The 13,672-nt window shown below is 36.0% G+C and overlaps 1 protein-coding gene across 17 annotated transcripts in view; it reads right to left on the bottom strand.

Moving 5' to 3' along the window:
- Positions 1–13,672, bottom strand: part of PTPRD (protein tyrosine phosphatase receptor type D) — a 1,686,434-nt gene that overhangs the window by 328,196 nt on the left and 1,344,566 nt on the right. For all 17 annotated transcript variants that reach the window (XM_081500246.1, XM_081500327.1, XM_081500294.1 and 14 more), the window contains 2 exons: positions 7,016–7,161; positions 3,443–3,584 (listed from right to left, as the gene is read on the bottom strand). In XM_081500246.1, coding sequence (XP_081356372.1) covers positions 3,443–3,584; positions 7,016–7,161 — 288 coding nt within the window. The remainder of the gene's footprint in view (positions 1–3,442; positions 3,585–7,015; positions 7,162–13,672) is intronic.

Raw genomic sequence — 13,672 nt, 5'->3', positions numbered from 1 at the left:
TTGCACAGGTCAGATGACTAAATCTCCAATTAATCAGGCCCTCTAGTAGCCTCTGTGAAATAAATTAGTGATCTCCATCCAGTCAACTTAGACAAAACCCTTCACGACAGCTGGCACATTTTTGGCACTGTCAGCAAAGTGGGTAAAAAGTAAATGACCCATGTGGACAAAACGGGCATCAGACAAGGGGCAATGGATAAAAAGTGCAAAGCAGTTTCCATCCACTGCAGAGCAGAGAGCTTGGGTATCTGCCAATGTGATTTTCAAGGGAAAGTAAACTTAAAATGGGAATAGAGCCCATCAACTATAGGATAAAACTCCTCATGCTCATCTAATTAACTGTTTACAATGTTCATAGTCTAGAAATGCAGTTAACCAACTGGAATATTTTTAAAGACTGTTACTAATAAGATTACCAATAGTTATTTAGAAACTTTAAACAAAGAGGCAACTCTAAGAAACAAAGGTACTTCCCAAGCCCACTTATTTCATCCTGTAAGGATACATGAAAATATTCTATTTTAAGGTTATGTTTAGACTACTTTTTCATTATCCAAAATATCTTTGAGTTTTTCTCATGAAACATTTCCAAATTGCTAAAAATAATCTTAAAAAAATAAGGTTTAAGTACTTTACTAGAATCATAAATTTTCATACAAATGTACTTATATATGACAGATATTCACAAAGAAAGTTAAGATCACACTAAAATTTCAAACGCATTTGCTTTATGGGGAGCTAGCTGGATAAAAACAGATGAGATGGGAGGACCCCAATCAGCTAGAAGGAAGGACAATATAAACCCACGTGTATGCCTATGTCAAGAGATAGTTTCCTCCAATTTTGTATTAATGTCTTCATTAAACACATAAAGATTCAGTCAAACCAAACAACTGTCATTGCTTCCTTTTAAGGGGTTTGTTCAGGAAACTCAGAAGGTGAAAACATTCAAAAAAGTTTCTAATAAACTTTACTTGACCACATCTTCGTAATACATTTTCTACATGATAGCACTAGTTATAAACTATGTGAATAAGAGAAGATCAAAATTTTAAAAGACCAACAAATCAATCTGGTTTTGCTTCCCATATGAATATTCCTTCCAAATTACTCAACAGTCTTTAGGCCTTTCACCTAAATTTAAGTGAACATACACAAGTATGTGCACATATACTTATATTTTAGTACATATTACAGTACATATAGACATACTCTTCAAGATTCCTTTTAACTCCAAAATCTAGATTCTCCTAACTGCTCTTTTTTTCCCTAATGTCTTATTTTACCTAACAGATTTTACTCTTTTCTTTACCCTTACAAATGTTTAAAATTCATTTCTTTTAGAACCCATTCATAGAGTTCAATTATCTGCACTTCACAGACTATAACTTCTACTCTCACCAGTTGGGCTTCCTGGCTCTCGTGTGTTGGAACTGGCATTCACGTTATATTAGAATGGATACCAATGAGCCCGTCTGTGAATAAATGACCTTATCTGGGATTGTATGTCCTGGACTGCGGTGGCATCTCTAATGGGGTGGATCCTTACATGGCTGCATGCTCCATACTCCATGGGATTCACTGTTTCTAACCAGCTTTTTCATTAGCTGCTGAGTTCTAAAGTATTGTACTACAGAAATAGTGCTAGAATTCTTACAGAAAGCTGATCTAGCTCTTCTTCCCACCATCCTATTTGATATAGAGCTGTGTCATATTGGAGAGTTAATTCACCAGCCCTGTATCACATAGTCCATTTGGCTATTATCTTGGTTTGCAAGATTACAAATTGTCTTTTATCTGGAGGTTCTCTCTTTTTTTTCAGTACCTGGAAATACCTTTCTTGTTTATAAGCCTAACCATGCATTTAATTTTATTTTCAAATATTTTATCAACATCTCTGTGTGTTTATAGAGGGACAGAGAACATTCTATATGAACATAGCTTGTCATAATGACAAGAAATGTACCTCACACCTGACTTGCTTGTGTTTAAGCAGCATTCTGTTATACAAAATTCAAAGATCTTTATCTGCTACTGCTGCTAAGTCACTTGAGCGGTGTCCGACTCTGTGCGACCCCATAGACGGCAGCCCACCAGGCTCCGGCATCCCTGGGATTCTCCAGGCAAGAATACTGGAGTGGGTTGCCATTGCCTTCTCCAGTGCATCAACAGGAAAAGTGAAAGTGAAGTCGCTCAGTCGTGTCTGACTCTTAGCGACCCCATGGACTGCAGCATACCAGGCTCCTCCGTCCATGGGATTTTTGGTCAATATTTCCCCTAAGATTTAGTAAGACGTTTCTATTACTTAAAACGCATTTTAGGATATATACGTAAATCTTCTTTTCTAGGCTTCACAGATTGACTGATTAATTCTGGTACTAAGTAGATCTTAAAGGAAATGTTTTTGGTTTCATTAAACATACAAAGAAAATATATCCCTCAAAGCTGGGGGAGACAGAATGGAGGAGAAATGTTCTTAATCTATATATGCTTCTCTAAAGTTATTTAATTATAATCTCTTCTAATTCTCATCTGAAGGCTATTCTCCTAAATTGTGGAATCACACAAAGTGAATTTCAAAGCAATACAAAGGAAACAAATGAACAAATGCAGGTTTGTATGAGAAAGTAAGAAACAAAGGCACAGAAGAATTCATCTAGAAATATCAACTATAGCTGAAACCCAATTAGGCAATGTCCTTATCTCTATGCAGAAGACCAAATTATATGTATTTTATACAACAGAATATTATTCATCACTAGCCTTTCTTCTGTTCCACTGTCATTCTAAAGGAAGTCTTGAAAGCAGACACACTGTACTAAATATCTGGCAAATCATCCCATGCTTTGGACAAACTGCATAAGCCACATAGCTGGAAACACAGAAGGTATATACACTGTTTCTAATCCCTTTGCACCAACAGATATTAGTTCAAGAAATATAAAATCATGAAGAAAACTAGTTTTTTGACATAAGAAAGGTATATTTGTCATTCTTGATTCTTCTCATTAATAACAAATCATCTTTAGGTAGAAGATATCCCTTTAATTTTATAAGCATCAATGTCAGCTTTGGTAATTTGCAAAACTAGTTGCTGACCTATACATGAAAAATCCACACAGGAGTGAAGTTAACATGCAAAAGAGTAACATAACCTGCTTGCTTTCGAGGTTCTTTACCAAAAATCAAAATGGTATCTGGCATTTGAAATCAGTACTTCTTCATTTTTTTTTTCCTCTCCCTGACTAGCAATTTTTAAGTCTTATGAGAGAAAGCACCCACTGTCTATTTAAAGTCTGACCCTAACAAGTATTTGACTTCAATATATTTCCCGATTAAGTGTCATGACAATGCTAGTCTTTTCAATGATCCTACAAAAGAATACCTGGGGTTCAGAATTTCAACAGTGACACAAGCAGCAGCCTTGTACTTTAATACTTACCACGTAAAACTGTGAGTCTGGTGGACACACTTATTTCTCCCACGTTATTCGAGGCCACACATTCATAAATGGCCTCATCACGTGGAGTCCGTAAGGGCTGTATTCTGAGAACTGATCCAGATCCATCGTCAAACTCTATTACCTATTAGAGGAAACAATAGCTGTCACAGGTGTTGTTACTATCATCTGCCTCTCAGCTAAACCTCCTAATGCAGTGGTGGACCAGCCATTAGGCTCACAATAAACTCAGAAGCATTTTGTGACTACACTTTGATACAGTGATGAAACAGAATAATTGTTCTAATGTAATGAATCCTGTACTGAACAATGGAAAGACATGAAACTACATATGCAAAAAATGTACATTTCTTGTCACTACAGAACACCATCCAGGGTTTACTCATGAAAATATTCCAGTATGTGTATCTAGGGCATTGTGACCATGGTATTAATTTTGTAAGAGATGTGCTGCTGTGATGGGTAAACTTAAATTATTCTGTCTTTGACAGTAGAAATGCACATGCGGATCCATTCAGTAACTGAAATGTAAGGTGAAGAGATAATGCATACCACCACTGATAGCTATTCTGCTTTAAAATATCTCATCCTAAACAGTATAGATGAGCAAACCATGAAGAGAAACTGCATAAATCTAGTACTTAGGCAGCCAATGAGATGTCTTTCACAGCCCAAGAGACTGATGGCATGCATTAATTTTGCTATAAATCATTCCAGTATTTTTTCTAGCTTAGCATTTTCTGCATTTTTAGGGCATTCTTGCTGTAAAATGGAGGCTTGCTTCAGCAGGCAGAAAATTAATGTCCTAAACAGTAAGCCTGAATTCACTATCATTATGGACTGTACTCTGAAACAGTTAAGAAATCTTAGGTATTTGTCACCAAATTCAAGTAGTACTTTTTAAAAATGATGATGACATTGATATTGAGGATATGATGATGATATTGATAATGATATGATATGATAAATATGTACACAAAACTGTAGAGCCCTCTACTTATCTTTTCTATAACTATGATGGGTATTTTTTTTTCATCTGTTCACTGAGATTCTGTGTTTTTTTTTCCATTTCCCTATGAATAATACATCCATGTGCTTAAACTGTGAATAAAGAATGCCTTGTAAAGATATTTACAAGATGCTCAATCCCAGATTTTGGGTATAAGTGTCAACATATGGGAAAAAAGGGATTGCAAGTTTTTAAAATATGTCCATTTCAAGTCCTTTTCACATTCCATTTATGTTCTAAATTCATAGAGATAGCCAAATGTCCCACTTCTCAATGTACCACAATTTAGTTTCAACTCTATTAAAAATATCACACATTTTAGAATGAATCTACTATGCATCTTGGGAGAATAAAGTTCCAAAGTTACTTTGAGACTGAATTTTTTGTCAAATATGCCATAATTTATTATATACGTGTGTGTGTGTATGTGTGCAGTGAGAGAACATCCCCTGGCTTAATGTAGAGAAAGGTTTAAACATTTTTACTACTAATTTCAATTTTGATTTTTTTGGTCTTATTGAGAAATATCTGACACACATCACTGCTTAAGGTTTAAGGTGTATAGAATGAAAGTTTGATTTACATATATGGTGATATGATTACTACAATGTTTAGTTAACATCCATCATCTCAAATAGATATTAGAAAATAATTTTATTCTCCTTGTGATGAGAACTCAGTATCTAATCTCTTAATAACTTTTGATTAATTGTTACATGTCATTGTATAATTACATTTTGGAACTATTTCCTAGGTTTAGGCCTGTCCAGTTCAACAAACTGTATACCCCATATTAGGTGCGAATGTTGTAATTTCCAATCTGACAATCCTATTTAACACCTGGTATTGATTATAGCATCTCTAGGCCAGATGCTATATTTCCCAGTGGAAACAGAAGGGGTAACAAAATCAGTCGCACTCACTCTCTCACGGGCTTTAGAAACGAGTGAAACCAAAAAATACAATATACTGTTACAGACACTCAAGATTCACAGCCCAAGACTTGATATTATTTGATGTATCTGCTTTGTGTTAAAATGATTAATTTTTTCTGGATGTGTTTACATGATGCTCATTAGGAATTATGTACTAAGCAGAATTCGTGCTTTGAAATGTTTACTATTATAATTTAATCTTTATTACAAGAGTTTGTCAAGAAGTCATCATTACTAGCAAGCCTGATGTCAAAATTCTCTTTGACAAAAAAGTTCAATTTAATTTAAACTAAAAAGTCTATATGCACCAAAGGTTATATACATACAAATCTTTTTCTATCTGATGTAGGAAATGTTTCTTAAAGATTAAGATATTCTTTTTATGTTTAAACCATTATAAATATTTGATCTTCAAACAAACACAATTTTAAATTTATCATTTGTAAATTATAGTCCATATTTCAATTTTACCAGTGTAATTAATTACGCCCTTTATGCATTTGGTCCATTTATTTCTCTGTGAGATCTGGTGAAAAATGAGTAAAATCTCAATATTCTGAGTTTTGTAGCTGCTATATTTCTTTTAACTGGGAATAGCTTTAATTTGCCAAAATGTAAATTAGGCTATGAAGCAGATCAGAAACTTAGGTAGGAGGAAGTGAGTGTTATATTAAGTATTAGCTAGAGGTCTCAGTACCCTGTAAGGACCAGTCTATAAATTACAGGCATGATGTTGTATGCTTCTTCTAATTTTCTTCTGTGCAGCTTATCACCTATTTTACTCCTCCAGAATGAGTAAATGTATATATCATAAAGCTCCTTCAAAACACCCCAAGAAATAATATCTGATGTATGTTTTACCATCTTTAGTGCACTGAGCTTTCTTGAATAAATACAACTGATTTCAACAGGTTTATCAACTATCAACAACTATCAACCTGGTTGAGTATGTTTCTTCCAGAGTAGTTATTTACACTAATATACTGGAACAAAGTTCTCATTCTAGCCCATGCTACTTTTAAAACACAGGTGTGAAGTATAGTGGATAACTAAACTTGCTGCCCAGTATCCATTCGCCTTCCAGATTACAGCAACTTGAATACCCTTTAGGAAAACACTGCTCCTTCATTTCAAACCACAGGGTTGAATGGAACTGACCTCATTCCCAGCAACAGAGGTAGATTCTGATTAACTTAGCCTGTACCATCCAGCTGTTCACAAAGATTGGTTCTGGGATGAACACGTAACTCAGAAAGATCCAATAGCAGAGGAAGTTTTCACCCATCCTCTAATCTTGGATGTGGGAGGATGGGAGACTGCATCTTGCTATCTTAAGGGGAAGCAGTCTGAAAATTAAGTTACAGATGGATTCTAACAACACTATTTGAGCCCTGATACAAGTAGGACAACAGTCTGTGATATGAACCCTCAAATTCTCTTTTTAAAAAAGTCAGAGCCATTTAGAGTGAACTTTTCCATCCCAAACAACATAACAAATGACACATCTCAGTGATTACAACACCTTGTATCAGAGTAAAACAAATAACACACAAACCAAAATTCCAACAGATACATTCTTCCCCCAGAGAAACAGAACAATGGACCTAATACCTCAAATCTCTGATTGCTGACTTTCTTTCCTTTTTTGTTCCAGACAATTTTAGGTCTTGGGTCTCCTGTAGCTTGGCAAATGAAAGAGGCAACTCCACCAGAGACCCCTGTCTGGTCAACGGGAGTCCGCGTAAATCTTGGAGGTGCTAAAATAAAAAAAGAAATAGACATCATAATTAGATGGAAAATTGAAACAGATTATTATCTCACCACAGCCCTCAACCCTATTTCAGTCAATACATATATCATACACATATAAATATACTGGGATGACAAAATTAGGAAAGCACCTTTTAATTTGAGGGTAGATAAAAGGGGAAGGAGGCAACTTTCTGGTCAAGTTATCTGTTAGCACTTTTAATGCTGAAACCTGTATCAAGGCAGAGATTCAATAACATTCGAAAAGTAACATCACACATTAATTTTTATTACCAGTATTAAAAAAATCCAATTTGTCCTCTGTAACAAAATGAGCTCATCAATCAAAGTGAGTAAAATTTTAGCTCTTTGCTTTGATGCTGCTATCAGGATGCTGCCAGAAAGCAGCAATGCCACTGCTAAGCTATTAAAATAACTGACATTTAAGAGAAATTCTAGGCAATTTTAAAGAGACTGGAAATACAGCCCTGAGTTAGAAGGTTTAGCAAAAAACAGAAATAGGAGAAAATGGTACAGTGACTCTAACCCATATATTGTGTGCTGTCTTAAAACTTAACTCCACAATTTGCATAAAAAGATGAGTCAGGAAGCCCCCAAAGTCATAGCAAGGAAAATAATTTCTGTAAAGAAAAATGTAGACTTCAAGACTCTAGGACAAAAGGCTAAAAGTGGGAGGTTTTCGAAATGCCCTCCATTTCCTTTAAATGTTCCTAATATTTACTTTCCTTCTTAAAAATCTGCTTGTTATCCATCTTATATTTCCAGATCTAGAAATTCATTAAATGAGAATTATATAAATGTAGATAAATGCTTATGGACAAAATAGTCACCATATCTCTTATTTACAAAGATTATAAATACACAAATGTCAATTTGGGTGTTTATAGGAATCGATAGTGAGATCAGCTATGGCATAATCATACAAATAGTAAATGTTATATTTATAAACATATGCCACAAGAAATACTGATTCAATGGTAAGCCAGAAAAGCACCACACAAAATTATACATGAGGGATAGCAGGTAAAGAAAAATACACCCCAAAAAAGATGGCACAAAATATGCTAAAATAATAACAATGGTGGGTGGGGAGAAGGTGTTCTAATTATTTTTCCTACTCTTCACATTTTTCTTGCATCCTTGAGTTTTTACACTTATGCTATAGTTGGACATTTTTTTAACTCAAAAACATTTTACCTCACTATTTTATTTTCTATTTTCTTATCCCTAGGATCAAAAAAAAAGAAAATGATTTTCTCTTCTCTCTTGCCATAGTTCACCTGTATGTCATCGAAATAAGGTTTTAAGTAATCGTGGCTAATGTTTATTTTGAAAACTCTCCTTAGATTTTAAGAAAGAAGAAAATAGCAAAGGTCATCGCTATTTGCTCGTCACCACTATTTTCTCTGCCTTGTTTTCATGTTTCCCATGTGATGCTCCTGCTGGCCCAGTGATGTGTGTCCTGACGCTCATCTTGGTTTTCCTTGAGTCAGGGAAGCCAGACTGCCCTCTCAGCTCCAGTGGGCTACAGTTCACAGGGTTACAAAAAGTTAGACACAACTAAGTAACCTACCACTCACACACACGCACACACACATGCACACATGCATCATTTTGAGAAGCAAAACTGTCCTCTTTCTTAACTATAAAAATACGAAGTGTGAAATAAATAATTTTGCAGAGATCCCTTTCAGGTTTAAGGTATTAACTTCTTCCACAATGAGGCAAAGAATGGAGAAGGGAGGGGAGTGATGTATTTGCAATGCTGATCAAGGAACAGGAATCTCCACTTCATCAGCAAATTCAAATTGCTGATAGTAGCTCTGGTGAAAACCAGGCCCCCATTTGTTCAGAAACCCTAGGAATGAAAGCGAACTCTGACAACGCTGCTAGATATCACATTCACTAGCATCTCAGGGTAGCAATACAAACTAGATGATTACCAGAACTGTGAGTAGTGTTTAAGGTGATTTCAAATTGACTAACAGTGAGAGGAACAAAAAATACAGTATACTGATGTCAATTGTCTGTCACAAACAAAAAAGATATTAAACTTTTTGTTTTATGTTTTTCATTCTGCTATTCCAAACAATGTAAATGGATAATAACCACATGCTTGTCAGCATCTAATATGGAAATTATAATTATGGAATTGAAATTCCTAGGGAGTTTTCCCTGAAAAAAACATATTGCATTGCTATATTAAGTCATACAACAGTATCATTTTTAGGTACTTTATTTTTCAAACTCCATAGCTTAAAAATTGGAAAGCCAATTTTAATAACCCAGTCTCCCATTTAAGTTGAAATTTCTTGCAAGAATGTATGGACTGGGCAGAGGGTTGTTGTATACAATGACATTGTATTAATCAGAAACTGAATAAACAAAGAAGGTAGGATGCCATTTTTCCTGCACTGGGATTTTTTTTTAAAAGGAACAGTATCCTATTCACATCCTAAATTTGGAGATTATGACAATCTGCAAAGAGGTAATATTCTGCCTGCCAGTGCAGGAGATGCTGGTTCCATCCCTGGGTCAGGAAGATCCCCTGGAGAGGGAAATGGGAACCCACTCCAGTAGTCTTGCCTGGAGAACCCCCATGGACAGAGGAGCCTGGAGGGCTACAGTCCATTCGCTTGCAAGAATCAGATATTAGTGACTAAATAACAACAACAAATTATTCAGCAAAGTGCTTCCTAGATACTGAGCCAAATTATTATAAAACTTTTAAGTCTTATTTCTAAATGGAAAGCAAAGGAGGCAAGTTACCATTTCCTCAAAAAGAATGTTCAGATGTGTTTTTCATTTTCTAGTCATACCTTACAGTTCTCAGGCAAACTCTGATAAGCTTAAGAATCTACCAAAGATATGATCACTAGATGCTACTGTAAGCATTTTATTTATTTTTAAATTTAATTGATAATTTTATTTTTTTAATTTTTATTGGAGCATAGTTGATTTATAATGTTGTACTAGTTTCAGGGGTATAGCAATGTGATTCAGTTATAGATATAACTACTCTCTTTTACATTCTTTTCCCATATAGGTCATTACAAGGTACTAAGTAGAATCCTGGAAGAATTTTATTTCAAAAGATGAAGTCAGTAGAATTAACCTAATGAGTTGTGGACAAAATTTGGGGGGGGGGATAGAATCTGTTTCAAATCTGGGACTGTTTTCCTATATCCCACTACCTACCACTGTAGTGACTCAGCATTCTTCAAAAAACAGCCCTTAAATTTACTCTTTAAAAACAAACACAAGAAATGAAATTGAAAACATTGTGTTTTTAAAAAGACACATCAAGACATACAGATGGCTAACAAACACATGAAAAGATGCTCAACATCACTCATTATTAGAGAAATGCAAATCAAAACCACAATGAGGTATCATTTCACACCAGTCAGAATGGCTGCTATCCAAAAGTCTACAAGCAATAAATGCTGGAGAGGGTGTGGAGAAAAGGGAACCCTCTTACACTGTTGGTGGGAATGCAAACTAGTACAGCCACTATGGAGAACAGTGTGGAGATTCCTTAAAAAACTGGGAATAGAACTGCCATATGACCCAGCAATCCCACTGCTGGGCATACACACCGAAGAAACCAGAATTGAAAGAGACGCGTGTACCCCAAAGTTCATCGCAGCACTGTTTACAATAGCCAGGACATGGAAGCAACCTAGATGTCCATCAGCAGACGAATGGATAAGGAAGCTGTGGTACATATACACAATGGAATATTACTCAGCCATTAAAAAAAAAATACATTTGAATCGGTGGTACATATACACAATGGAATATTACTCAGCCATTAAAAAAATACATTTGAATCGGTTCTACTGAGATGGATGAAACTGGAGCCCATTATACAGAGTGAAGTAAGCCAGAAAGAAAAACAACAATACAGTATACTAATGCATATATATGGAATTTGAAAGATGGTAACGATAACCCTATATGCGAGACAGAATAAGAGACACAGATGCATAGAACAATTTTATGGACTCTGAGGGAGAAGGTGAGGGTGGGACGTTCTGGGAGAATAGCATTGAAACATGTATATTATCATATGTGAAACAGAACACCATTCCATGTTCGATGCATGAGACAAGGGCTCAGGGCCGGGGCAATGGGATGACCCAGAGGAATGGGATGGGGAGGGAGGTGGATGGGGGGTCCAGGAAGGGGAACACATGTAAACCCATGGCTGATTCATGTCAATGTATGGCAGAAACTATTACAATATTGTAAAGTAATTAGCCCCCAACTAAAATAAATAAATTTATTAAAAAAAAAAAAGACACATCAAGTATTTGCACACAGAATTTTTAATTTTTTTTCTAAATATAGAAATATTAGCCTTCACAGACAAGAAAATCATAACTTTCTTATGGGATCTGATGTCAATTTTTCTACATTTGTCCACCAAATCCAAACCACAGAATGGATAAATGCCATTACTCTATGATACAAAGTTAAGATTCTAGATAATATAGTAAATCCTTTCAGTAAGCATGTCTGTAGCATCCTAAGATGCTAATAATCTTTGTTGGTCAGCCTATAACAGTTACGCTGTCAATGCTAGGCAGATGGCCAAAAGGTAAGAGACGAGAAAGAAAGAAGAGTAAACATAACTCCAGCAAACACTGGAGGCAAGTAAAAATCTTCATTCCCAGAGCAATCTAACAACACAAAGCACCTACTTCCCCTTCTCTGTATCTCTGCTTAATAGAAGAAACTGAATGCATCTTCTGGCTTCTTTTGTCATGGATATATTCAAATTTAAGTCATGCTCCGACCTAAATGCTCCAAAGGTGGGAAGAAAGAGAAGAGAACCCAAGTGAAAGAACAAAACAAAGATTTCCACTACAAAGTCACACAATAGGACAGCCTCGGGTCTGAACAATGAAAGCCCCGATGATTATCCCATGAAATATAACCACAAATGCTATAGTTGGTTTAAGAAAAAGAGAAATACCAGGAGTGCAAAGACAGAGAGAAAGATATTAAACTTTACAGTTACTGATATTCAGATAGGCACTCTTCCATTTTTGTAGCTAACTGCCATGGCTATCCACTTAGAGCTGCCAGCACTGGGTATGTCTGCTCAAGCTGGTTCTGACAAGTGAGGAGTATGACCTTTTATTAAACTAATGCCAAGCAGAGGTCAAATTATTGTTAGACCCAGAAAGTTTATTTTCTAAATGGAAAATAGACAAGCCAAACATGCATATGAGTCAGAACAGAGGCATGGTGGATATTCTAGAACATGTCTGCCACGCTCAAGTGTTGTTCAAACACTGCATTCCCGGGAGGCATTCACAGAACAGACAGAAGCTCCAGGAATCCAGTAGATTTTTATTTCCTACACAGCTCGAGATGAGCCACAGGCTGCTGATTTGATTTTTTTTCTTCCAAGAGGTTAGATCGCTTTTTACACTACAAGCAATGCACAGAGCCCTTAATGAAATGATTGTAATATTTTGATGCTATATCAGGTCTACAGTTGTTAGGCTTTCTGAAGACAAGATGATAAGCCCAAAGAACACTTAAGGTATTTAAATTCAAGAGACCCTACCAAAACCAGCACATTGCCTTTGACCATCCTAAACGGCCCTACTGAGGACAAAACCGCCCTTTAGTACGTTATGTGATACACAGCTAGATATTAGCTGGGGAGAACCATTGAAATCCACTAGCAACATCCATGGAAGAAAAGGATTTATGAAAAATTTTTAAAGGTTAAGAAAACGACTCAGATTTGTGGTAACTTGATTGGCAAACTGAGAATCATCTCTAAAGCAGGCCCTTGCAAAGGGCCATGTGCTACAAAAATGAAGACATGAGCCAATGGCTCCATTTGTCTAATTTAATTCTAATGAATAAGCCACTTCTGCAGACATCAAAGAAATATGTCTGCCGTGTGGGAAACAAAATTAACAGCATGCAACTAATTGGCTTTGTTTCTTTCAGCTGATTAACATTTCCTTAAAAACTTTTGTTTTTAAAGGTGCATTTGTCATAATAATGTACTTAAAATCTTGAAAGGGGAAGGTTAATAATGTTATGAAATGATACTGAGGGAGAGGATGAGGAAATGTTTAGTGAAAATAGGCAGTCCTGTCTCTAGGAATCCACTTCCTCTCTAAAAGTTGTCTGTAGAATTTATGAGACTGTCAGCTGACCTCATCTCTCTTTATTTCTCTGGAAGAATAAGGGTGAGGGCTCTGAAAGGTAGCTCAGGAATGGAGATCCAGAGGTGGGTGAGAAATGCAAAGCACAGGAGGTGAATCTGGGATGATGTTAAGAGCCATGGCCAGGTCTGAAGGTTTAGGGGGAGAAGATCCGTTCTCATAGGGTTTACATCCCTGTGCAGCCACAATACACTCTACTGCCACTGACCCAGACATACAAAATGGCCAAAGTCTATGTGGATGATGGATTTTCTGTTATAACTCATTGGAGTAGATAGGAAATATGGCCAACATAGCAGTA

The sequence above is a fragment of the Giraffa tippelskirchi genome, chromosome 1 (genome assembly GCF_054371585.1).
Source record: "Giraffa tippelskirchi isolate mGirTip1 chromosome 1, T2T-mGirTip1v1.2.pri, whole genome shotgun sequence".
NCBI lineage: Eukaryota > Metazoa > Chordata > Mammalia > Artiodactyla > Giraffidae > Giraffa > Giraffa tippelskirchi.
Note: the sequence above shows the minus strand (reverse complement) of the source record. Positions and strands in the feature narration are given on the sequence as shown.